A 23,147-nucleotide genomic window follows, 5' to 3' on the forward strand; every position below is an offset into this window, starting at 1 on the left:
TAGTTGCAATAGGGATTTCTATGTAGAATTCCGTAAAAATGCAAAAAAAATAGTTTTGAAGTGTAAAAATAAAAAAACTCCTTAAAAATATATATATTTAAATTTAATTCTCAGTTATAAATAAATACTTAAATTTAATTTTTAACGATAATAATACGTAAGTTATATTTTTAAAACTTTTGTTTAACTATTAAGTATTAAGTTAATATCCACACGTTATTTTCTTATTTATATATTTAAATAAATTTTTAATAAAAAAAATTAATTTAATGACCTGAATTAAATAAAAACTGTCATGGACCATTAACTTAATGTATATACGAAATTTTTAAAAATATAATTTAAGTATTATTACCGTCAAAAATTAAAAATATTTATCTATAATTGAGGGTTAAACAATTATCCTTAAAAGAATATCATTATATATATGACATTTACTATTTTTTTTTATCATAAAAGAAGAATACTTGGTCTTTTGTGTGCCCAAGGATATTTTTTAAATTTTTTTTACAATTGAAAATTTTCAATGTCCCTATATACATTACTTCAATAAATATAAAAAGCTACATCATGACCAAAATCAAACTAAAACAATTATAATAAAAGTGTATGCAATGACTCAAATCTCTACAATTTAACTTCTATGATTATTACTCTGGTAGTAATGGTAGTCTGTCCACCAAGTAGGGAGATCCATTAGAGTTACCACCATCATCATCATCGACGAACTCACCTACATCATCATCATCATCGAAAATGGGATTTTGTTCGCCGTTTTCCTCCTCGAATTCAGTTGTCTGAGCACCGAAAGGAAGGATGCGAAGCTGCGTATCTGTGCCCGAGCCTATTTGTTCTGCTTCCAGTTGGTATTTCCGAATAAGGTCAAGCTGAAGAGACATGATGCGCGGTGACCTTGGTAGTAGTTCAACCGGTTCGCCTTTTGGAATCACAACTTGCTCAATGGCTAATCTTGCCTCCTGTAAATACAATCCATTTTATGGCATGTTTACTAATAAGTAATGGGAATCAATAGTAAGGTAATCATTCACTTACATTTGTTTACTTGCATTATTAAAATTAAGAAAGGGAGAAGTTGATTAAATAAGGGAGAAAAGAAAGGGAGAACTTCCCCCACTAATTTTGTAAGGAATGCCATTAAAGGTAATGAATTTTTATTATTTTCATTTTATTTTTTAATATTAAATATATAATGACAATTTTGTCCTTTAAAATATGTCTTGCAAAATAACTACTATATAATATAGTTTAACTCAAACGGGCAATTTAGTCAATTTAAGCATTCCGATTACGTTTCCTAATAAAGTAAACAAGATAAATCACAACTATTCCATTTCTAAAAAATTTTAGTAAACAACATATTACAAATATTGATTCCGATTATTTTTCATTTATTCCATTACATTTCTCCATTAATTTATTCCGATTCTGATTACTGTATAGTAAACGTGTTCTTAGTTCATTAAATCGTATTGCTTTGTTAACTTTAAAACTAAATTGAACTAACAAGATATATAAAATGATAGTTTTCGATATTTGGGTGTCTTGTATAGAGAAAAAAAAATGATTTGGAACCTGTTAGGATCCCAGATTGACCAAGTATGAAATTGGTTAGTAGTATATATAATATAACCACTTCGGCCTCAGGCTAGTTTTCGGGAGTGAGTTCTATCCAAGTAGATCGAGTGTTATCAAAGCTAGGCTGAGGGAGGACACCAAAGAAGTTATTTACTACTAACTATTACCATACTTGGTCAATGCGAGATCCTAACAGAACCCTTTCAGTTAGAGCCGAGTTTGAACAAAGTGAACTAACATGACGTCGTGAGATCCTGAGAATTCGGCATTCTATCCTACTAACGGTAACCAAAACTCGATAACATTCTAGGCATCTTGACAAAGATTAAATGACAAAACTAGTTTGAACAACAAAAATAACATAAGGGATTTATTGTTACCTCTAATGCATCAGTTTTCTCAGATGGTTTCACCTTTTCAACTGATCCAAAATCCTTTAAACCCTCTTCATGATCACCGAGTAATGCCCGAATCACCTTCCTTATTTGCACCAATGAGCTAGTCTAGAAATGACAGGAGAATTCAATAGAGAAAGCTGGTGATATGTGATCAAGACTATAAGATGAACAAAGCAATGTATTTGTTACCTTTGTCATGTAGATTGGTATATTATGAGATTTAAAAGCAGCTTGAATTCGGGGATTCTTTTTCAGCTTCGATTGCAAGGCAAGAACTGCGTCTGCTTCGCTGATATTGTTGGTTAAGCTAATACTGGTATTATCTTCAATCTTTAACTGCTTAATCCCTTGTATCACACTCGCCTCGAGGATCTAGAATAACCACTTGTTGTGTGAGTCACTATATTAGAAGTAAAAATGGCAAGAACAGCAACTTAGAGACCCGAGACTCAAAATCTCGTGCTGAAGAGTGTGGAGGTTCAAGTCCTCATTTAAGGCATAATAATGAATATTAAGAATGCTCATTGAATTGGAATAAGTTCGGCTCTACTGCTTACGAGCTTACCGGTTCAATGAATCTATAATCTATATTTTATGGAGTTCAAGAATTTCATATATAGTTAGAACGACCCTCACAAATTGCAAATACTAATTTGTATGTAAAATTTCAAATGCTAAAATTACTCATTACCCCGTAAACAAAGAGGTGAAGTGGCATCCTTCCATCCCCTGAGTCGTCTCTCGTGTTTTGGGAGGGCTCGTAAACGAAGTCATTGTAAGGAGTTCCATTTTCGATCAGCTCTGGATCTTCTTCATCCATAAGATCACTTTCTGTATCAGATGAAGTGCCAATTGAAGGCTCGGTTTCTAAAGTTTCACCGGATTCATCAGAGTTTATCTTGCGAACTTCAACGTATGGTTGACGACCTATACTAGAAAGGAGAGTAACATGAACAAGACTATACACTTCGAATCTCGTAATGAAGATTTATAACTGATGAGGAAGAAAGTTTACCTGCGAGAATTGCATCCACGGTTGAATCTAAGCTGCGATGAACTCTCAACTCTCTCTTAGAAACTATTTCAACGGCACAACTAAATGTTGCTGGACCTTTCCTTTCCAACACTGATTTCTGGACACCCCGTCGGCTTGCCTCTTCATCTCCTAGAGTCACACTCTGAAACATAATTCTATTAAAGAAACCGACAATCATGAAGGTAGACATTCTATGGTAAATTACAAGGGACCCCAGCTAATTATGTTCAATAAAAGACCATAAAATTATAAGGGACCCCAAGGAAACCAAATGCTAACTTTCAAGTCAAATTTGAGCTTTTTTTTTCTGCAAATAATTGGTTATCAAAATTCATACTTAGCTTATTTCCAGTGAGATTCTTGTAATGAAAACTCACCTGTATTCCCCCAACAAGCATTTCTAGGGAAGGATTCATAATCAAATTCTTGATTGTCACTCCATGAGCTGTAGCAACTAGTTGAATACCACGTTGGGCAATCGTACTAGCGGCCATAGCTTCGAGTTTTGTGCCAATTTCATCGATTACAATCACTTGAGGCATATGATTTTCAACTGCTTCAATCAGTACCTGAACAAATCAATATAATGGACATGAATCATGAATAAACATCCAGAAGATGGAGAACATTCCAATGCCTGATTTTAACTATGTGGCCGATATCCTAAGCTTTTGAATCATACCTCATGTTGCAAATCTGAGTTTGGCACTTGCATCCGACGTGCATTACCTATTCCAGCATGAGGTATATCACCATCGCCACCAATCTCGTTGGAGGTGTCAACAATCATAACACGCTTGTTGTAATCATTTGCAAGCATTCGAGCTATTTCCCTGCAAATTAGAGCTCACTACATAGGTAGATTACTTATCCATACACAGCTACGAAATGCAATTTCGGGTAATATGCATACACAACAATATTCTAAGATTTCGCATCATTGGTGAATTCCAGCTATTGAATTGGGATAAAATCACCAACCTGATAATTGTGGTTTTCCCTACACCTGGAGGCCCGATGAGCAACAAAGAAGAACCATCCTGGACCAAATACCGCAGCAAATTAGCACTTCCCGATATAGCTCGACCAACACGACAAGTCAAACCAATAATGGCACCCTTTCTATTTCTGACAGCACTAATTCGATGCAAAGTCCTGCTGATGCCTGCTCGATTATCGATAGCAAAGTCACCAACCTAACAAAAGTACAGTTAAGAATGCATCAAGCATGACTTTCCACCATACATAACAAAGTAAGATAATACAATCAATCATAAGAGAATGAAGAGTTGGTGTCCAAAAAGTGGGTTTAGCAAGAAAAATGGCCACCAATGTGTTAAACTTAAACAATGAACTTTTATTGCATGGTACAACACATCATTGATTGAGGTTCATATGAGCTAAAATGGAATAGAGTAGTATTATTCATTTCCCCACCAAGCAATGAACAATGGAATAGAGTAGTACTACTCTACTCGTAGCTAATTGGTTTTAAAAAAGAACCTCGTACACCTTACCATACACTTCACTCTATCCCCTACTTTCCAAACCACACTTTCATATTTTAATATAGTATCAGATCCAAACAAAAACTTTAACGAGTATCCGATTTAAAAATCCAAAAACCACTTTAAAAATTAGAGTCGAAAAAACTACTTGTGATTCGGAAATAGTAAGTCAAAAAGAACCACTTGTGATCGAGTCGTCCAAAATTAGTGAGCTAAAATAATCACTATCATGAAAGAAGATGTTAGAGAGTCTCACATTAATAATATGTGGAAACTTAACATGATATATAATACTCCTAACCAATTAATTTTGAGATAAGAATCCCATACATCTTACTATACACCTCACTACATCCTACTTTCTAAACCACACTTCCATATTCTAAAAGCTAACCCTCTTTGGGTAATGAATAGTGAGAATTTGGGTTCAAATTATTCAGCAAAAGTTTTGCTTAACTACAAATATATAACCTCCAAATAAATCTCAAGAACAATCTAAAACAAAATTCCAAAACCAATCAGTAGTGGTAAAGTATCAAACTTTACCTGGGAAGTAGCATACTCAAGATCCTTAAGAGTAATTGGAGAATCTGACAAAACAAAATCCCCAGATGGGAATCGAGCTAATGGCTTCCGACCCAAATCCATAACAACTTCAATCAATTGATGAAGCTCTGTGTGTTCAATCACTCTAACCCTCATTTCCTCAGGCAAAAGAGCCAAAAGACGGTCCAATTCCATCTCCAAATCATCATCAGATGAAGAACCAGAAGAACTAGAATAAGAACCCAGAAAAATTCTTGGATACCCAGATGAGATTGTGTTTGGAAAGTGAGAAAAGGGTGAGAAAAGGGGGCATCTTTGAAGAGATAAAGATGGGATTTTTCTGGGTTGAAAAGCTAATTGAGAAGTAGTTAGAAATGGTGAGAAGTGAAGAAGAGGAAAGCAGAGCATTTGGCGGGAAGAAGATAACGTACAGAGTGTTATGTAGGAGTAGTGTTAGTGTAGTCACTCAAACTCAAGCATTCAACAATGGAGATATATTTCACCTTTTACTATTTTTCTTTTTCTTCTCTATATATAATTTTTTAAAATTTTATGATGCACTCTAAAATATGAGAAATGCTAAAAAGTACTCATGGTGTCTAATATCTTCTTCGGTATCAGACTATTACTATTGGTGTAATTAAGTATTGAGTCTCATAAAACTTAAGAAAATAACTTTTAGGAAATATCGACAACCAATCATTGAGCGCTACTTATAGAATGTATTGGACACCACTGTTGCCCAATAGCAATTGATATTAGATACTATTGATGTATAGCACTTCTAGACATGTCGTCTTGGGATTAACTAGTAATACTCCCTAAAAATTATTACATTAAACTATATGGGACTTGATACATAGTTGGACTCATAGTGATATTGACACATAGGAGGGTGCTAGACACCACTAGTTGTCTTGTAGTATTTCTCTTGCTATTAGGTACTAATGGTGCCTAGCACTTTCTATAGGTGGCGTCCGGTGATTGGTTAGCAATATTTCCTAAAAGCTATTACACCAATAGTGGTATGACACTGAGGAGGATGCTAGGCACCAGTGGTGACTTTTAGCATTTCACTAAAAGTTATCAGCAGTGTCTAGCATTCTCATACGTGTAAATATTGATATTGGTACAATTAAATATCGAGTCTTATATAATATAATATAATAACTTTTAGAAAGTATCGCTAACTAATTGTAAAATGACATACTAAGCACCATTGGTACCCTATAGTCAGGGTCGGCCCTGAGCATAGGCAGGCTAGGCCTGTGCCTAGGGCCCCCCTAGCTCAGGGGCCAAAAAAAAAATTCTCCTTTTAAAATTACACATTTTTTTTTTAATTTTAAAAAATATCACATTTTTTTCTAAATGAGAGCCCAAAAATATTTTTTTTCCTATAGCCCACTAAATTTCAAGATCGGTCCTGCCTATAGTAATGCTCAATATAAAATGGATACACTAACTACAACATTTGTTCATAGAACCAAACTAATTAAATGCTCAAACCAACCTACTTAACTTAACAATGGAGTAATTTAGTTCGAAACCACAATTTATCCTTTGTAAATGTTTTAATTTTTATTTTTACTAAATTCTTTTACTTTAAAAAACTTATAATAGGTAAATAACAATAGAAAAATATATTATTAAAACAATATTAAAATAATTATAAATATTATGTCTAAATTTGTTCCTAAATATTAATATTCAATAAAAAAATTATATTAAGTATATAAAAAATTAGGCAATTTAGTTTGGTTTGATCAGTGGGCGAGAATTTTTAAATCGTGAACGAACTAAAAAACTATAAATGTTCTAGATTGACCAAATTATTAACGCCATATTTATTTGGTCTTGTCTCAAATTGTTTGATCTGAACTAATTGGAGTTTAAAATCACGAATTGTGGATTGTATGAACAATCCTAATACCGATATCTATTTATTTTGGCATATAAAAAAAAAATTAGACTAATTTAGTTGTGTTGTGCAAATTTCTAAATTTTTTTGAAAAATTCTAAAAAATTTAACACAGTTCAAATAATTTGTAGCACGTGTAACACTTTAATTTTAGGCTAAATACTATTTTGAACCCTGTGTTTTATAAAAGTTATCAATTAGACCCTCTATTTTGTTAAATGATATAATGGACCCTGTATTTTCTAAAATGGTACAAATAGGACCCTGAACTATTTTTTTGTCAAAATAAAACTTAATAATAATTTGATCTAGAGATATTTTGGTAAAACTGGTTACATTTTTTGTATCTGTTCGTGTTATAAATTGTCTCAAAGTTGGTTTTATTAAAAAATAAAATTATCAAAAATTGAGTTCAGGATCCTATTTTTACTATTTTAAAAAATACAGGGTCAATTTTGTCATGCTAAAAATCATGCTAAATTTAATATAAAATATAGAATTGTATCAAATTTAAACTACAATAAATAATTAAATATTATTTTTTTATTACACTAATTATTATAATTTATTAACTTTTATGACATTTGTTAATTACATATTATCATTATTTTAAAAATATATTCTTTATAAAATATCATATGATTCTATATAATTAATTATTTTTTTTTACTTATTTCTTATGCATTAGAGCATAATTGTAAATAGTAGATTAAATATAACATAATTTTTTTTTTCATCAAATTTATTTAAAACTTGAAGATGAACTAATATGTATTGATTAAAGCAATCACTACTACAGTATAGAAAGTTTCTAATATGCTTTGTTTAATGTAGTGAAATTTTCTCACAAATTTATTACCAAATCCACAAGTCATTAAAATTACATGAAATATCATATACTTGTTTACTTATAAAACTTCTTTTAATCCATCCCACATTTTTAACAAGTCACTAAAACTTAGATACATTTTTATTTAAATATAAAACCTTGAACACTTAGTTATGTACTAAATACAATAAACAAGTCAATATCTTTCTTTAATCTTTGGCCTAAAAATAATGAAAAAAATATCATTTTGTTCAATCGGTAAAGTTAGGATAAATTTTATAATTAAAACTATCATTTTTTTCATTCAATTTTTGTAGTTAAAAGAGATATATAAACAAAGTAAAGAGATACCCAATCTAAACAAAAATAACAAAGTGTGTTGTGTGTTCAATTTCAACTCTAAATTGGGTCAGTCAAAAGATATATTCCAACGAATTCATAATAAATTTCAGTGTAATAACTAAGCACAACAACACACAACATAACCAATCACAAAGACTTGAGCAAAAACATAAACAATAAAACAAAACAAAACCTTGCCCATTTTCTCATACTCCCAAAAATGCAAGTTTCCTAACTTCCAAAAATTAAATCCCTATCGCCTACGCATTCCACGTCCCCGACCACCGCGGAAAGCAGCTCCTCCACGCCCTCTACCCATGGCGCTTGCAGCGGCTTCTCCTTGAGCACTCTCGGACTGCAAACATTAAACGTAAGAAATCAAACAAATTGAATAAAAACGACATTTGTATGTAAATCCTAGCTAATGAAATAAAAAACAAAAAACAAGGACTTCTCGGGTGAAAACGGATTTAGAACAGAAACAACAATCTGAAAAGACACGTAGAGAAAGAGGAACATGCCCGGTGAAATTTGAAGTGCAATATTGGTTTACCTTGGGGTTTTTTACTGTCTCGTCCACGCTCAAAACAAGGCAAGCTGCCTCAGTAGCGGCGTTTATAGCATTGATCTACAAAAGAGAAGGAAATAAAATCATCCTCATTCATATTCATATTGTTTTAGTATAAACTCGTCTCACACAATTGCTATCAGATCATTTTAACTACCCCTCATGGGTATAAACTCGTCTCTTAACTATTGAATAACATAAAAGATTAAAGAATGATTGATACCTTTACAACTGCTGGCTCCCAGACGAAATTGGCAAATGAATCGGTGATTCCACCGGTGTTGATGTCCACTCCATAAGGAGCACCCTCACCTGTTAAAAGAAAACTCCAGTGAGTAGGGAATAAAACAAATCACAATTGTCACCATAATTATGTACCCTACTTTCTGGGGAAACAAGAAAATATGGATATTCAAGTAATTTTCATAGGTTTAACTCCAAAACATGCACGAGGAAACTCGGTGATGATTTTCACTAATTATTTATTTATTAGAAGGCAAAATTGAAATAGCTAATCATCAATTAAATGCCAACCAGAGGGAAGAGCGTGTTTCTGTCTCAATTTGTTTAGCACATCGGTTGCATCAAAACCAGCGTTGTCACAGAGTTGTCGTGGGATAACCTGCAACATTATACCATAATCAATGAGGAGAAATTTTCAATTAATAAAAAGGGGAGAGAGAAGAAGATGCAAAGCAAAGAAAGAAACGTGTGTCGATTTAATTTCTAGATTTGCATAAGCATCAATGGTCTCCAATTCCATCTACATTTCATAACCTCTCACCAAGAATGAGAATACACTCAAAGAGAACATTAGACTTTGGAACTTTGTTAACAAAAAAAAAATTGACTCCACAAAGAGAAAGCCAAACTCAATTATCAAGTTTAACTGCTTGCTTATACCCTAGAAGACTAATATTAAATTTTTAAGTAACACAAGATTGGTCCTCAAACGGTTAAAGGGAATAATATCTAAGCTACAATTTAACCCAAAGCTTAGCACTCATTAGAAAACATGACTCGAGACTTAGAAATCATAGAGAAAAAAACACCATAAGAGAAGCTTTCAACAAAGTTGTGTTTCAATTTCCATATTTTCGTATAGATATAAATATGTCTTGGAGCAATTTAAAAATGCATACCTCAAGAGCTTTTGCATAAGAGTTAATGAAAAGCTGAGACTTTCCAGCTATTGTGCGAGCATGCTGCCTCAAGTATCGGCTTATCTCCATCTACCACCATAAAGCATTGTGCCAACATGAGCTAAAGCAATATTTAGAAACTTAAATTACTTTTAATCTTTTTTTTTGTACATAAAAGAAATATAATCACATACATCTATAGCACCACCACCAGCAACTACTGTAGAGTTCTTTAATGCTCTTCTAACAATCATGATTGCATCATGTAAACTTCGCTCGGCCTCCTCTATAAACTGGACAGAAGTATCGAAGATAAATAAAAGGTCAGCAACTCAGCAGTTAAATAACATGTCAAACCCAAGTTTGTTATACATAATAATACCTGATCAGCTCCACCACGAAGAACTATAGTTGCTGTTCTACCTGAAGGACATCCACTAAATATATTGAACCTCTCATTTCCAACTTGCCTTTCCTCAAAAAGTTCACAAGTTCCAAGGACCTTGAACCAGATAACGGTAAAGAGTTAGTTAATTTAAAACAAATAAACAAACAGTGAAGGCTGGACTCTAGCTAGTGTTCATGACAAACTCCAGGACGGACCTCATCAATGACATTGTTAACAGATGTCTGTACTGTTCCACCAGTAGCAGCAGCTACTCGGTTCAGATCTTCTTCAGTTACACGACCAGCACAGAAAATATCCCGATCTGCAAAATACTGGTCACCAAAGAAAAAAAACAAAAATCCGTCAACGGATATGACACAACCTCTTCAGTCTTATATGTGAATTAATGCTAGTCAATGAAAGTATACATATAGATTACCATAATAAAATTACACGAGGACAACCACCGTTTTACAAATATATCATTTCAAACCATTTATAAAGCAATAATTCAAACATTCATATGAAAGAGACTAATATTCCTCTTCTTTTTTCTTAAAAGTTGGAAGGTTATTAAGTGAAAGATTAAGTGGGGATATATGTAAGGATGATAAATGAATCAACATTTATCAATTTGGTTCGATAATGCCCAGGTTGTATTTATTTAAAAGAATGATTAAAAGAGAGTCCACAATACACACTAATTTATTTCACAAGTAAGAATTGAAAAGTTAGATAACATCAGCAAAGATAAATGTAGAAGGAAATAAAAACCTGTGTTGCTAAATCACCAATAGCCAGCCGAGAAAGAACAACTTTGGCGCCACTCTGTACACACTTATCCAACTTGTCGTAAATAATATTCCATTCCGCATCAACAATGGACTGATACTGTGATGGATCTGTAAGTCTGCAAGAAAAGAGATAAAGTTGCTCCTTCAAGTAATTTAGAAGAAGGAAACTATTGAATTTTAAAGAAGATAACACAAAAGCAACTTACCTTATCTCAGCATTTTCCTTCTCAGATTTCAGTTCCAATTCAATGTTTAGTAGAAGTAATTTGGGATTTAGGAACTTCTTTGGTTGTTGTTCAAATCCTGCATACGAAAATGTCTTCTTAAAGGCAACACCATTTACTAAAAATGAGTCTCTCATGTTGCCACCAGGAACCTGCAGACGGGCAAGCAAACTTTCTCGTTAGAATAACTTTTAAGAAAATATTTCATGAAATAATATGCTCCTCTATAGTTCCATGACAAAATTAGCTGGAAACTTGGGGAGAGTAATGAAACATTAATTCGAAGTTTTTGGACATTAAGAGAGGACATGAATTGTGGGGTTCGAAGCAATTGGTGGCCATGGATATACCTCTTCCTTTTTCTTCATCTTTGTAGAAATATATATATTTAAACAAAACTTAATCACAACTGATTAATAGAAGCAGAAAGAAACATAAATTAGCAAAAATCAGATTTACGGAAAAAAAAAATAAAGTTCATGATCAAATGATCTCCAAGTTTATAATACTACTTTCCTCTAGTACATTTTTCAATTGAGTTAATGTTTCACAATAATAATATACAAGAAATAGCAAGCCAACAAGAATACTGCCAAAACAAATTAGCAAAACAATAGTTGACAGCAATAAATACCTTCTTGATTCCAATCATATTCAGTCGATCCTCACTGCCAATTGCAATAACAGAATCAACAACCATTGATGCAAAGAACTCCTTTTCTCCACCAATGAGTTTTGATGAGAGTGTTGTAGCGGCACACTTGGCCAGTAGGCCTTTCTTTTCTTCTAAACTTTTGCCCTCTATGCTAGTTGCTAGTTCTTTTACTCTCTCAATTGCCTACACCATACATTATTCATAACATTCAGGATAAAAGATAATAGTCCATGCTCATAGAAAAAAGAAAATAGGTAAGCTCCGGTACCAAAGTGGATGCAGCACGGTAACTTCTAATCAGAAGTTGGGGGTGGACACCATCCTCTATGAAAGGCTTGGCCTCCTTTAGAAACTCTCCTGCAAGCAGGACAACAGTGGTGGTCCCATCTCCAACCTACACAAAAATATAAAATGAAAATAGGTCAAATTTTGTAAAGATCGTGCCCGCGAACACATAATGACACACCTAAACAATGTTAATGAGCAAAGGCTCCACCTCAACCCAAAGAAATTTCCTCACAAGCACTACTATACTATTCCCGTCCACCCATACAACCAATAAATGAAATGCACTGGACGCTTGCAATAATAAATGCATTATCCATTAAAATAGAATGTTTTAAAATAAATTGTATGAAGACTACATCAACTAAACAAGCAAAAACTGTCAAGACTACAGCAGTTATCCATGATTCCAGGCAAACACTAAAATCTAGTTGGTACACACGATATTTGGGAAAGTGAAAGATTAAACAGAGGAGTACCATTAACAGTGAAGAAAAGAAAGAATGCTTGACAAAGATTGGAACCAGGTGAACCTCAAAATGCACTTGCCAATACAAAGTAAAAGTAGGAAAAAAATCTTCAATAACATATAACAATTTCACTAGACCTAATCCACCTTTGAAAAAGAGACCGGAAAAAAAAGTGTTCACCACAATCACTGAATCACATAAAAGAACACTACCAAAGATATGGGATTAGAAAAATGCTACAAACGTTGGTAACTAGCACAAATAAGAGAGCTAAATACACACCAAGGTCCGTCCCAAAGACACATCATCTCTATTTCTTAATTCCAGCAAACTAATTGACACTATTTATGAAATAAACAATCCCCATGCCATGATAAGAAATTTCCAAGGCTTCTACAAGAACGGTCAGTCACCACATTAAAAGCCCAACCATCATCAACCACTCTTTATTCCTGCCCTTCATAGTTTCTTTCTTGTAAGAGCTATCACTCCAGTTCTCTACTTTTGAAAAAAAAAATCTACCAAAAGCCACTTATCATCCTTGAACATTTTACGATCTTGTGAATACCATGAAATTAAAGGGACTTGAAACCAAACCAAAGGCAAGTGATCAGAAACAGTTCTCTTCCAAGTTACTAACCTAACTTCTAAAAAATTTCTTAATCGGAGAATTATATAAACAACACTTACCCAAATCGGTCTTATTAAGTCTAAGAAGCAATGAAGATGATCCCGAGAGACATAAAATTGTAGAAATTTCATGAATTTTGTGTCCCATTCTACTTCAAACCTTTTTTTCTCTATATGAACTACTAACAAAATAGAAAAACCTTCTCGTGAATTCAAATAGAAACTAAGAAAAACATCCCTTTGATGATCTTTTACAGCTACTAAATTTTCAATATCAACAAGCTTGTTAATATCCAGGGCCCAAGTATTCTCCACTCACATTAAAGCTACTTAGCTTTTAGGCCAGTCAACTTTTGAATTCCAACACAACAACATGACAAGAATGAAATAGCTAATCCTACTTCCACCACTTCTACAACCCACTAAAAACAAATCCTCAAAATAAACCACTGAAAACCCAAATAAAGAATTCAAAAACAAAACTTGAAATCACTACACAGTAAAAGAAAAAGACCCAGATGGTTGATGGATCCCATTTTCACAACCAAATATAACAAACATAAGATTACCTCAAAATCCTGAGACTTAGCAATGGCGACGAGGATCTTAGCATAAATAAACTAAAGCTACTTACATTTTAAGCCAGTCATTTTTCCAATTCCAACACACAACAACATGACGATAATGAAATAGCAATCTAATTCTACTTCCACCATTTCTACAACCAACTAAAAAAAAATCCCAACAACAGAACCACAGAAAACCCAAATAAGGAATTCAAAAACAAAACTTGAAATCAGGGAAGATAGTTAATAGATTCCATTTTCACAACCAAATACAAAAATTACCTCAGAATCCTGAGACTTGGCGATATCAACGAGGATCTTAGCAGCAGGATGAACAATATCAAGAAGCTTCATAATAGTAGCACCATCATTAGAAATAGTGACACTACCTTTATCATCATGGATGAGTTTATCCATACCCCTGGGACCAAGAGTGGTCCGAACCACGTCTGCCACAGCAGTACAAGCATTAATATTGCTCACTAACTGAGGTTTCCCTTGAGAAGTATCCGTACCTTCCTTAAGCAATAAGATCTGGGGTTGCTGTTGTTGTTTTCCATTAACGCATTTTCACAAACAGTTGGCGAAACAGAGTCAGTTACATACAAACAAAAAAAAAATGAATACAGGAAATGAAATGAAAAGAGAGAAAGAGAGAGAGAGTACCAGCATGGCTGACATTGTTGAGTATGATAAAAGGTCCAAGCTATTGCAAGATCAGAGAAAGCAAGAGGTACAAGAAGAAGAAGAGAGAGAGTGAGGCTGAGTTAGGGTTTTGAATGCCCGCTCTTTCTAGGCTTTCTAAGTCTTTTTATTTTTCTTTTTCTTTTTTCTTTTTTCTTTTTTCTTTTTTCTTTTTTTTTCTTAAATATATTTTTTTGGAAAATTTTATAATGCACAGTGTTAAAATAGATGCATAAATGCACCCCATCTCTGAAAAAAATTTAGTTTAATTTTTTTATATATAATCGTGTACGTTGTAGTTATTAGATTATGTGTTAATTAATTAAAAAATCTCATTTCTAAAATAAATTTGATAGAACTCAAATGTAACTTTTGTAAAAGAATAAGAATTTTGCAGCAAATTATTCTTCTGTATGTAATATATTTCTCCAAAAAAAATAAACTTCTAGAAGATAGGTCAGCTAATGTTTGGCATTAGAGACATTTACAACTCGTTCTTTGCTTAGCCAAATTACATCCCACAACTTAAGTCGATAACAATAATGTTCAATATTACCATAAGATAACCACTTGAGGCTAGCCTCAAGTGGTCATAGGAGGGTGTGTGTGTGTTGGAGGTCCTGGGTTCGAGTCTCATGTTATACATGATTGTAATATATGAACGTTTAAATCAAAAAAAAAAATATATATTACCATAAGATAACACTTTACAAGTCGTTAACGATTTTTTATAATAATTATCAAATTAAAATATATTAAACATAATATTAAAACAAGGGAAAGACTATGTAAGATTAATGTCATACCAAATGATGATTGTTTGGTATGCAGGAATGACAAAGAGAAGTTGGACCATCTTTTTTTCTGCTGCAATATTGTAGCAGGTTGTTGGCAGCAGCTCAAAGAATGACTGCAATGGCAGATCTGCTCAAGTACACTTCAACAAGTAGTGAAATGGTTGCAACGACACAAAGCAAACAACTTCAAGACGAGAGTGTATGCTGCTGTTGTGGCAGCTTTAGCATACAATATTTGGCAAGCCCGAAATGGAGTTTTTTGGGAAGGGAATAGTGTGCAAACTACTCAAATAGTAAGTAAAACAAAAATATACATCTTGTATAGAATTAAAAGTGTTTGGCCTAAGAAAGTTAGTGCCAAAAACAGGTAATGGTTTGAAAAGTTGGAAAGAAACACACATAACCATATTTGTTGATGTATAGATTATTTTCAGGTCTCGATTGAGATGCTATTAAGCTGTAAATGGATGTTTGGAGTAATGATAATCTCGCTGATTCATAAAAAAAAAAAAAAAACATAATATTAAAACGAATCATGACATTATAACACCTCACGTATCAATATACTGCTAATATTTTTTGGCAATTCTCGAATTCTTTTTATCTTTGAAAATTATGTGATTTTTCTCCAAAACACCACAATTCCAAACTTTTTTTTTAAGTCTTTGAGGCAGTTCATTGTAATATAAATTCATTGCAAACTTAGCCCCATAAAAATTTCTAACAATGTAAAAATAATGTCATTTTCAAATTAGTTTATTAGGATTTATAACCTAATTACTCAATGAGAATAGGATTAGGATTAAGAGTAAAACTCCAACATCCAAAACAAAATAAACATTAGACTAAGAGTAACTAGTGAAAATCAATATTAACATTTGATAATTCTTTATAAAATAACATTCATAATAGGATCTCGAGTATGTACACTAGGCTCGACCTTGATATTTTGTGGGCCTAAGAAATAACTTTCGATAATGGGGTGTGTTTAAGTATTATTGGGCCTATTTAACAATATTCACAAAACTACCATTTTTTTTCTCATACATATCCTTATATGAGTATAAGAAATTTGGGCCATGAGTTTGGGTGAGCACTAAGCATAAACCTAGCCTGTCTTAGCACCAAATTTTTAAACACACCAAACATGTCATATCATTTCCGCAAAAACTTGATGCAAAGCCGACCTTGAGAATATATAAACCTAAGGGCTATTAAAATTTTGAAGCCTTCACTTTCAGAAATATATAAAAAAAATATATATTGAAAAAGAGTGTCATGAGACTCAAACCCACACCATTGTGTAATAAATCATACACCTCAATCAACCAAACTGTGAATATGTGTTGTTTAAAATACACTTAATTTTGCTCAAATAAATACCTAATGAGGCTTTTTATTTTTTATTTTGGGCTTCCATAAAATGTGGGTTGTGGGTCCTAGGCACAGGCCTAGCCCGCATATTAGAGTTGAACTCTTTTATCAAGTTTGACCCAAACCCGACCAACTCACATCGACCCGACCCGACCAAACCGAAAATTTAAAGAAACTCGTTCACTTCGGGCGGGTCAAGTTCAATCTGGTACACCTTTTTGGTGGATTTCCAGTTTGATTTTTCAAGTGACCAGGTTCAGGTTTGATTTTTCAAGTGATCGAGTTTCGGGTTGGACTCGAACCTGCCTGTAAACCTTTTTTTGTTACTCTTATATAAACTTTATAATAATAAAAGTTTATACTTTACATACATTGGACTTAAAATATAATAATATTTACTATTCTTAAAAAAGAAAAAAAGTTACGTGATATAATATACATATACTTATTCGATGTTAAAAGTTTATATGTATGTTTAATTAAATTTAATGGTCTTTTATATATTTATATATAACTAGAAAAGTGTAAGTTTTTTTTTTTTTTTTTTTGAAAATGAAAATCATCATATATTAAACGAATAACTTCGTACCAAATTCGGTAACAGCTCAACCGGAACAGTGTCCAAATTGAAAATGCAATCAGGGTGAGATATAGAGGCCCTTACGCCGCTACATTTGCTGATCGTTTTACAAAATAGAAAGAAACATTACGCAAAATACTAAGTAAATACTTGCAATCACTAACAACTTTGCCAAACAAGAAAAGCATAACCACAGAGCTACGGATAGGTATGTTTAAGTTTATATATTTATATATAATTAGGTATGTTTATAGATAATTAGGTGAGTGTAAAAAAAAAAATTGACAAAGTTGACCAGGTCAATTCGCTTAACCCGAACCCACCAATCCACCAACTCGTGAACCCAAAAACAGTTAACCCGTAATATGTGAACAACCTAGGTTTGGGTACAATTTTTTCAACCTGAAACTTGCGAATTCAAAACCCGATCAACCTACTCGATGTTCAGTCCTATTGCCTATGTCTAGGCCCAACCCTATGCAAACCTTGTGTGCACATAACCAAACACTCTAAAAGTAAATAAAAAAACCATCCATCCAAATAAATCATAGCATAAAAAGAAAAGTTAAAGCCTACTCCAAGACTTTAGGTCATTAAAAGTTATATCAACTAGTAGTTAGATAACTTAATGTTATTGATACTTGGTTTCATATACCAATACAAATCACTTCAGACCCACAACTACATATTTTTCTTCTAGTTCATCAAAACATCTTAAATATTCAAATTTAAATAAACAAAGCAAGATGCAAACTTATTATCACCATAATAGCTCTATTTTTTCACAGCTTCGAAACTGGAAATTTAGGGAAAATTTCTGGTGAGAATTTCTGTGCTGCAGTAAGACTACCCTTAACCTTCACTAATCCCCTGCATTAATGTAAAAAAAAATATATGAAAAATACAAAAAAAAATTAAAAAAAAAATTGAGAGATGTAATTAATAATTAAACCAACCTCATGAAAGCAACTTGGGGATTCAATTTTCTGAGTGCAATTCTCATAAAATCATCTTCCTTGAATGAAAATGTTACATCTGGCTTTTCTTCTCCTTCCAATTTTCCTTAAATTTCACCAAAATCAAAGAGTGTTACTTTATAAAATTAAATTATTTTGCAAAGTGGGATTAAAAATAATGGTTTATTTCCTCATTACAAAGGGAGTTTTTAAGTAAGAACATCACTTTTGTTACTTTTTAGGGATATTTTTTTCAATTATTATTAGTATTTAGAAAAATTATAATAAAACTTTGTTTTATATGATGATATAAATTGTAGTTATAGCAAGATTTCCACTAATTTTTGTTGGAATAGAATAATTGTGTGCAAACTAACTTTTTTCCCGTATTTTAGAAAATCCAAATAAGTACGTACAACTAACTGTTTGAACACTGTTTTCAATCTAAAATTTCTAAAAGACTGTCCAAGTATTGAAAATTGAAAATGCTCGCACCGTAAAGACAAAAGAGTGATGACCTAGTTAAGAATTTTCTTATATATTGATCTCGTTTGGCTAAGCTTCTTTAAGTTTTTTTCTAGCTTCTAAAATTTAACAAGTTCATTTAAAAAGACTCTTAAGAAGTTGTTTTCTAAATTAAATAATTTCTAATTTATTCACATTTTTAATAAATATCCAAACTTTTGAAAATGACTTTTCATTTTAAAAAAGATCTTTACATAATTGTTATCCAAAAGAAAAAACTTACAACTTTTATTGCAAAAGCATAAACTTACCAATATATACAACAAATCATAGTTTGGTGACCAAATAGTGTGACAAAAACAAAACCTTCTAAACCCAAAATAACAACTAAACAATAAAAAGGGTTTTCTCACAAAATATAAAAACCAACCAATTATACATTTATGCTATAACTTTAGAAAAATTTACAAAAATACTGAAATTTTGGTTAACTTTTATAAAAATACTGTCACACGGAATTTTTTTCAAAAATACTGTATTTTTATAAAACATCAGTAAAACACAAATCAGAACAACTTAAAACAACAGTAGAACACTAGTAAAACACCAGTACAACACCAGTGAAAACTTAACACAGTATACTGCGGTACGAAACTTATAAAAAAAACATAGTAAAAAAAGTAAAAAATACCGCCTGGCAGCATTTTTGTAAAAAAATAGTAAAAGTTAGTATACCATGTAAATATTCCTAACTTTATCATTCCCAAATCCAAAAAAAAAAAAAACAAAAAAAGAACTAACCTTTGAAGACATTCCTATTCTTAAAATCAATAATATAAGAGATCTCATCAACCCCAATCTTCTGCAAAAACCCCCAAAAACCATACAATCAAAAATTAGGTCAAAATTTCCCCTTTTGAAAAAACAATAAAATTAAGTGTAAAGATAAGACCTTTGGTGCAAGATTGAGCTGGAAAACGAGATTGACTTTGTTGCAGAGCTGTTTACCCTCTTGGGTTTCGAAATGTTGTTTCATCAAATCGAACAAAGTCTCTGGCTTTATCTGAAGAGAGGTCGCCATTGTCTTCTCCGATGAGAAATTTGAGTTGTTGTTGTTGTTAGTGTAGTTTAATGAATATGAGCCTTACCGTACTGAATCATTATCATCATGATCCTTTCCCTACCCTATAAAGATGGGATTTTTTTTGGTTGGTTTATCATAAATTCAATCACAACAACTTTATACCTACTTGCTTTTATTGAGTTTTGTTAAGATTAGTATGGTGATATGGAAAAGGGAAAAGACCATGCACCAATGTCATATGTAATTAATTTTTGTTGGTACACTAGTATTATTATTAAGAGTATTTTTCGGAATAAATAGTTAAGTTTAATTTCGTAAGTAAATTGATATTTAAATTTAATTTTTATGGTAATAATATTTAAATTATATTTTTGAAATTTCTGTAGGTATCTGATCGTTAAGTGTCAAGTTAATAGTCACGTGAGCAAATTTAGTGAATGGTAGGAGAAAAATATTGTGCCACGTGTACACTGTGTCCAGTCCAACATGACACTTAACACCTAAAATGGACGAAAAGGGTAAATTGCTAACAAAATACGAGTATTGGGGGTTTTACCGCCCAAATTTGGGTTTTGGGGTTAAGTGAAACTAAAATAAAAGTTTTGGAGGTTTTGCCGCCATTTACTCTATAATTTAATATAGATTTTATATATTTTAATCTAATATTTATTATGAAATATCACTGACCACTATAACACAGTTATCTTGTGATTGTCTTAAACACTAGTGATGTTTAAATTATTTTTTAGTAGTGAAAATACTTTTCAAATAAGTTTTAAGGGAAGTTTGGTGTAGTCGTTTGTTTAACGATTAAATTTGTCTATGTGTTGTTAAATTTACTCAAAGTTTTTTTTTTAACAAAAACATAGAGTCTAAAAAATTGATCAATTAAATCCTCGGCCATATACTAATAAGAAAATTTAGATACGAAAGTGCATCAACTAAAACAACTCTACCTTGCAACCCAAAATTGAACTCAAGACCACAAGAAAAATGAAGAAAAAATACCACGAAGCACCATCCATCGCGTTGTAAAAGACTAGAAGCATAAAGTCTCAATCACCGTTAGCACTAACAATGACGAAAAAGAAGCACCAACCCCTCTATCTAGCCCAACCTCGCAATCTCATGATAAGGGCACCTCTAATGCAAGAAGAAGCATCGGTGGTGCCCAAATTATGAGTAGCAAACTCTATAATAGGTTTTGATAAGGGTTGAGAAAAGTCTAAGACTTAACGAGAAAAGTGTGTGACTTTTGATGATGAAGATGAAGAAAGTGGGAGGAGACTTGCAAGTAGTGGTGGACAACATCCAATTCAATTCAATTGAACTGAACTGATCCAATGCAATCCAATTACAAAAAATTAAATATCCAATTACAATTGGATTGGATGTTAAAAGTTGGATTCTAATTAAATTGGATCAGTTATTGGATGTCAATCTCAAAATTCAATTAAAAACCGATCCAATCCAATTACATTTATATATGTTAAAAAATTATTTATATAATAAAAGATCGAAAAATATAATATGTATTAATTATATTTTTATTAGATTTTTTTTGTTGTGTTCAATTTGTAACATTTGGTTGTTTTGTGTATTTATTTTTATAATGTTTTGTTCTATTTTATTATTTAAAAACGTTAAGTTGCATTATACTTGTAACGATTGTATGTTTATGAAGTATTAAACTTATATAAAGACTGATACTTAGTTTTATGTATTTTTATTCATATTTTTAAGTTAATATTAAAGTTTAGGTATATAATTGGATATCCAATTAAAAAACTGATCAAATCTAATTAATAATTGAATTGGATTAGATTTTGAAATCTAATTAGATTGGATTAGATGATGATTTTTTAAATCTAATTACTAATTGGATTGAATCAGATTAGAAATAAAATATTAAATTAGATAGGATGCCGACTCCTACTTGCAAGGTAGAGAAGGCTTAATATTAAATAGTTTTGGTTTTATGTCAAATTGTGCTTTTAGTGAATTGAATGCTCTTTCTACTTTAAAGACTAAGTGAATGTTTATTTACTGAATGATCATCCTTTTATTAAAAATAAATACAGATATATAAATAAGTATATGAGTAAAATATATAAAATACATTGCTATTGTATTTCTTTTAAAAAGTATATTGTATGTATAATTTTTTAATTGATCAAAATAAATAGTAATATATAATATACATTTTAAATAGAGTATCACATATTAAAATTAATTGTGGACACAAAAATACCAAACATAAATGCAACAATACAGAAATATAAGAATAATATTTATATTTTCTTTTTACAAAAAAAAGCTACTATTTATTTTTTTTAAAAAAATAAAATTAATTACTCATCCATTATACTCTTTGTTATCATATGTTACTCCTTTAAACTTTATTTGAAAATAATCCAATAAAAAATAGTATTTATATATAATATTTATATAAGTTAGTTAAAATAAAGAATAAATAAAATAATTATAAAAATAAAACCAAGCATGGTCCCGTAGCTCAGTTGGTTAGAGCGTTGGTCTTATGAGCCGAAGGTCGCGGGTTCGAGCCCCGCCGGGACCAAAATGTGGCTCATTTAAATTTTTATTTTTTATTTATTTTAAAAAATTAATTAATTATTTTTATTTGAAATAATAATTAAATCAGATTATTTTAAGTTAATGAGTTTTTGTCAAGTGAAAGATAGTTAATAACACAAATAAAAGTGATTTAGATATACAAACTCTCTAATTTGGTTTGCTTTTATATCACTTTTTACCTTTTAATTATTATTATTATTATTTTGCAAAGAATTTTTATTTTTTATAATAATTTTAATTACTAAATGCATAAACTAAACATCTCATTAGTAGGAATACACATTTTTTCTATAAGGATGGGACTCGCCCCTAATGGGATGGGGACAGAAATTATTTTTTATCTTCGAATGTTAAACAGGATAAGGACATAAATTACACTCTTGACAGAGCTCCATTTAGTATTTTCTTATATTTCTAATAATATCTTATAACTTATAATTTATATTTGTATTTTTATAGTAAATTAGTATCTTTTTATGAATTTTAAATTCTATTTTGGATAATAATTAGTTTATTGAATAATAATTAATGTGTAATATCTTTTTATGTAGTTTAATATTTTTATATATTTAAATTTTTATTATAAATTTTATTCTTTTATTAGGAGATTTTTCGCCCTTACCCCCATTAAGGGATTTTCTACCCCGTCCTTAATGAAAAATAAACAAAAAAAAAGATTAAAATTCTTAACGAGAATGAGAATAGGAAAATACTCTC

The 23,147-nt window shown here is 31.4% G+C and overlaps 3 protein-coding genes and 1 non-coding gene across 4 annotated transcripts; 1 reads left to right on the forward strand and 3 right to left on the reverse strand.

Moving 5' to 3' along the window:
* Positions 1-473: 473 nt before the first annotated feature.
* Positions 474-5,615, reverse strand: LOC115698055 (protein SEEDLING PLASTID DEVELOPMENT 1). The gene is made up of 9 exons (XM_030625238.2): positions 5,085-5,615; positions 4,012-4,226; positions 3,713-3,863; positions 3,408-3,599; positions 3,010-3,172; positions 2,686-2,921; positions 2,184-2,366; positions 1,977-2,099; positions 474-977 (listed from the first exon to the last, which is right to left on the reverse strand). Exons 1-9 carry the CDS (start codon positions 5,490-5,492, stop codon positions 651-653), a joined length of 1,998 nt encoding a protein of 665 aa, XP_030481098.2. The 5' UTR covers positions 5,493-5,615; the 3' UTR covers positions 474-650.
* Positions 5,616-8,188: 2,573 nt separating this feature from the next.
* Positions 8,189-14,825, reverse strand: LOC115697448 (T-complex protein 1 subunit eta). Its single transcript, XM_030624459.2, has 14 exons — positions 14,562-14,825; positions 14,178-14,438; positions 12,213-12,338; positions 11,924-12,127; positions 11,272-11,441; positions 11,046-11,181; positions 10,487-10,603; positions 10,266-10,385; positions 10,078-10,176; positions 9,884-9,973; positions 9,276-9,363; positions 8,965-9,053; positions 8,727-8,801; positions 8,189-8,528 (listed from the first exon to the last, which is right to left on the reverse strand). Exons 1-14 carry the CDS (start codon positions 14,574-14,576, stop codon positions 8,427-8,429), a joined length of 1,692 nt encoding a protein of 563 aa, XP_030480319.1. The 5' UTR covers positions 14,577-14,825; the 3' UTR covers positions 8,189-8,426.
* A 3,089-nt stretch (positions 14,826-17,914) lies between these two features.
* On the reverse strand, positions 17,915-20,007 carry LOC115696900 (sterol carrier protein 2). Its single transcript, XM_030623786.2, has 4 exons — positions 19,704-20,007; positions 19,553-19,613; positions 18,287-18,392; positions 17,915-18,200 (listed from the first exon to the last, which is right to left on the reverse strand). Exons 1-4 carry the CDS (start codon positions 19,830-19,832, stop codon positions 18,113-18,115), a joined length of 384 nt encoding a protein of 127 aa, XP_030479646.1. The 5' UTR covers positions 19,833-20,007; the 3' UTR covers positions 17,915-18,112.
* A 2,332-nt stretch (positions 20,008-22,339) lies between these two features.
* On the forward strand, positions 22,340-22,413 carry TRNAI-UAU (transfer RNA isoleucine (anticodon UAU)). Its single transcript has one exon. It is a non-coding gene; the product is annotated as a tRNA-Ile (tRNA).
* Positions 22,414-23,147: the final 734 nt, after the last annotated feature.

The sequence above is a fragment of the Cannabis sativa genome, chromosome 7 (assembly GCF_029168945.1).
Source record: "Cannabis sativa cultivar Pink pepper isolate KNU-18-1 chromosome 7, ASM2916894v1, whole genome shotgun sequence".
NCBI classification, from domain to species: domain Eukaryota; kingdom Viridiplantae; phylum Streptophyta; class Magnoliopsida; order Rosales; family Cannabaceae; genus Cannabis; species Cannabis sativa.

What these genes read in the sequence shown, in the direction of transcription:
- LOC115698055 (XM_030625238.2), bottom strand. Translation starts at nt 5,492, where the DNA reads ATGCTCTGCTTTCCTCTTCTTCACTTCTCACCATTTCTAACTACTTCT. An exon ending in TTGAGTATGCTACTTCCCAG is followed by an intron (nt 4,227 to 5,084) that starts GTAAAGTTTGAT and finishes TACTTTTGTTAG; the next exon opens with GTTGGTGACTTTGCTATCGA. An exon ending in CGTGGATGCAATTCTCGCAG is followed by an intron (nt 2,922 to 3,009) that starts GTAAACTTTCTT and finishes TTTCTAGTATAG; the next exon opens with GTCGTCAACCATACGTTGAA.
- LOC115697448 (XM_030624459.2), bottom strand. An exon ending in CCAAGTCTCAGGATTCTGAG is followed by an intron (nt 12,339 to 14,177) that starts GTAATTTTTGTA and finishes ATTTTTGTGTAG; the next exon opens with GTTGGAGATGGGACCACCAC. An exon ending in ATATGATTGGAATCAAGAAG is followed by an intron (nt 11,442 to 11,923) that starts GTATTTATTGCT and finishes GCCCGTCTGCAG; the next exon opens with GTTCCTGGTGGCAACATGAG.
- LOC115696900 (XM_030623786.2), bottom strand. Translation starts at nt 19,832, where the DNA reads ATGGCGACCTCTCTTCAGATAAAGCCAGAGACTTTGTTCGATTTGATG. An exon ending in GAATAGGAATGTCTTCAAAG is followed by an intron (nt 18,393 to 19,552) that starts GTTAGTTCTTTT and finishes GTGAAATTTAAG; the next exon opens with GAAAATTGGAAGGAGAAGAA. An exon ending in CCCCAAGTTGCTTTCATGAG is followed by an intron (nt 18,201 to 18,286) that starts GTTGGTTTAATT and finishes ACATTAATGCAG; the next exon opens with GGGATTAGTGAAGGTTAAGG.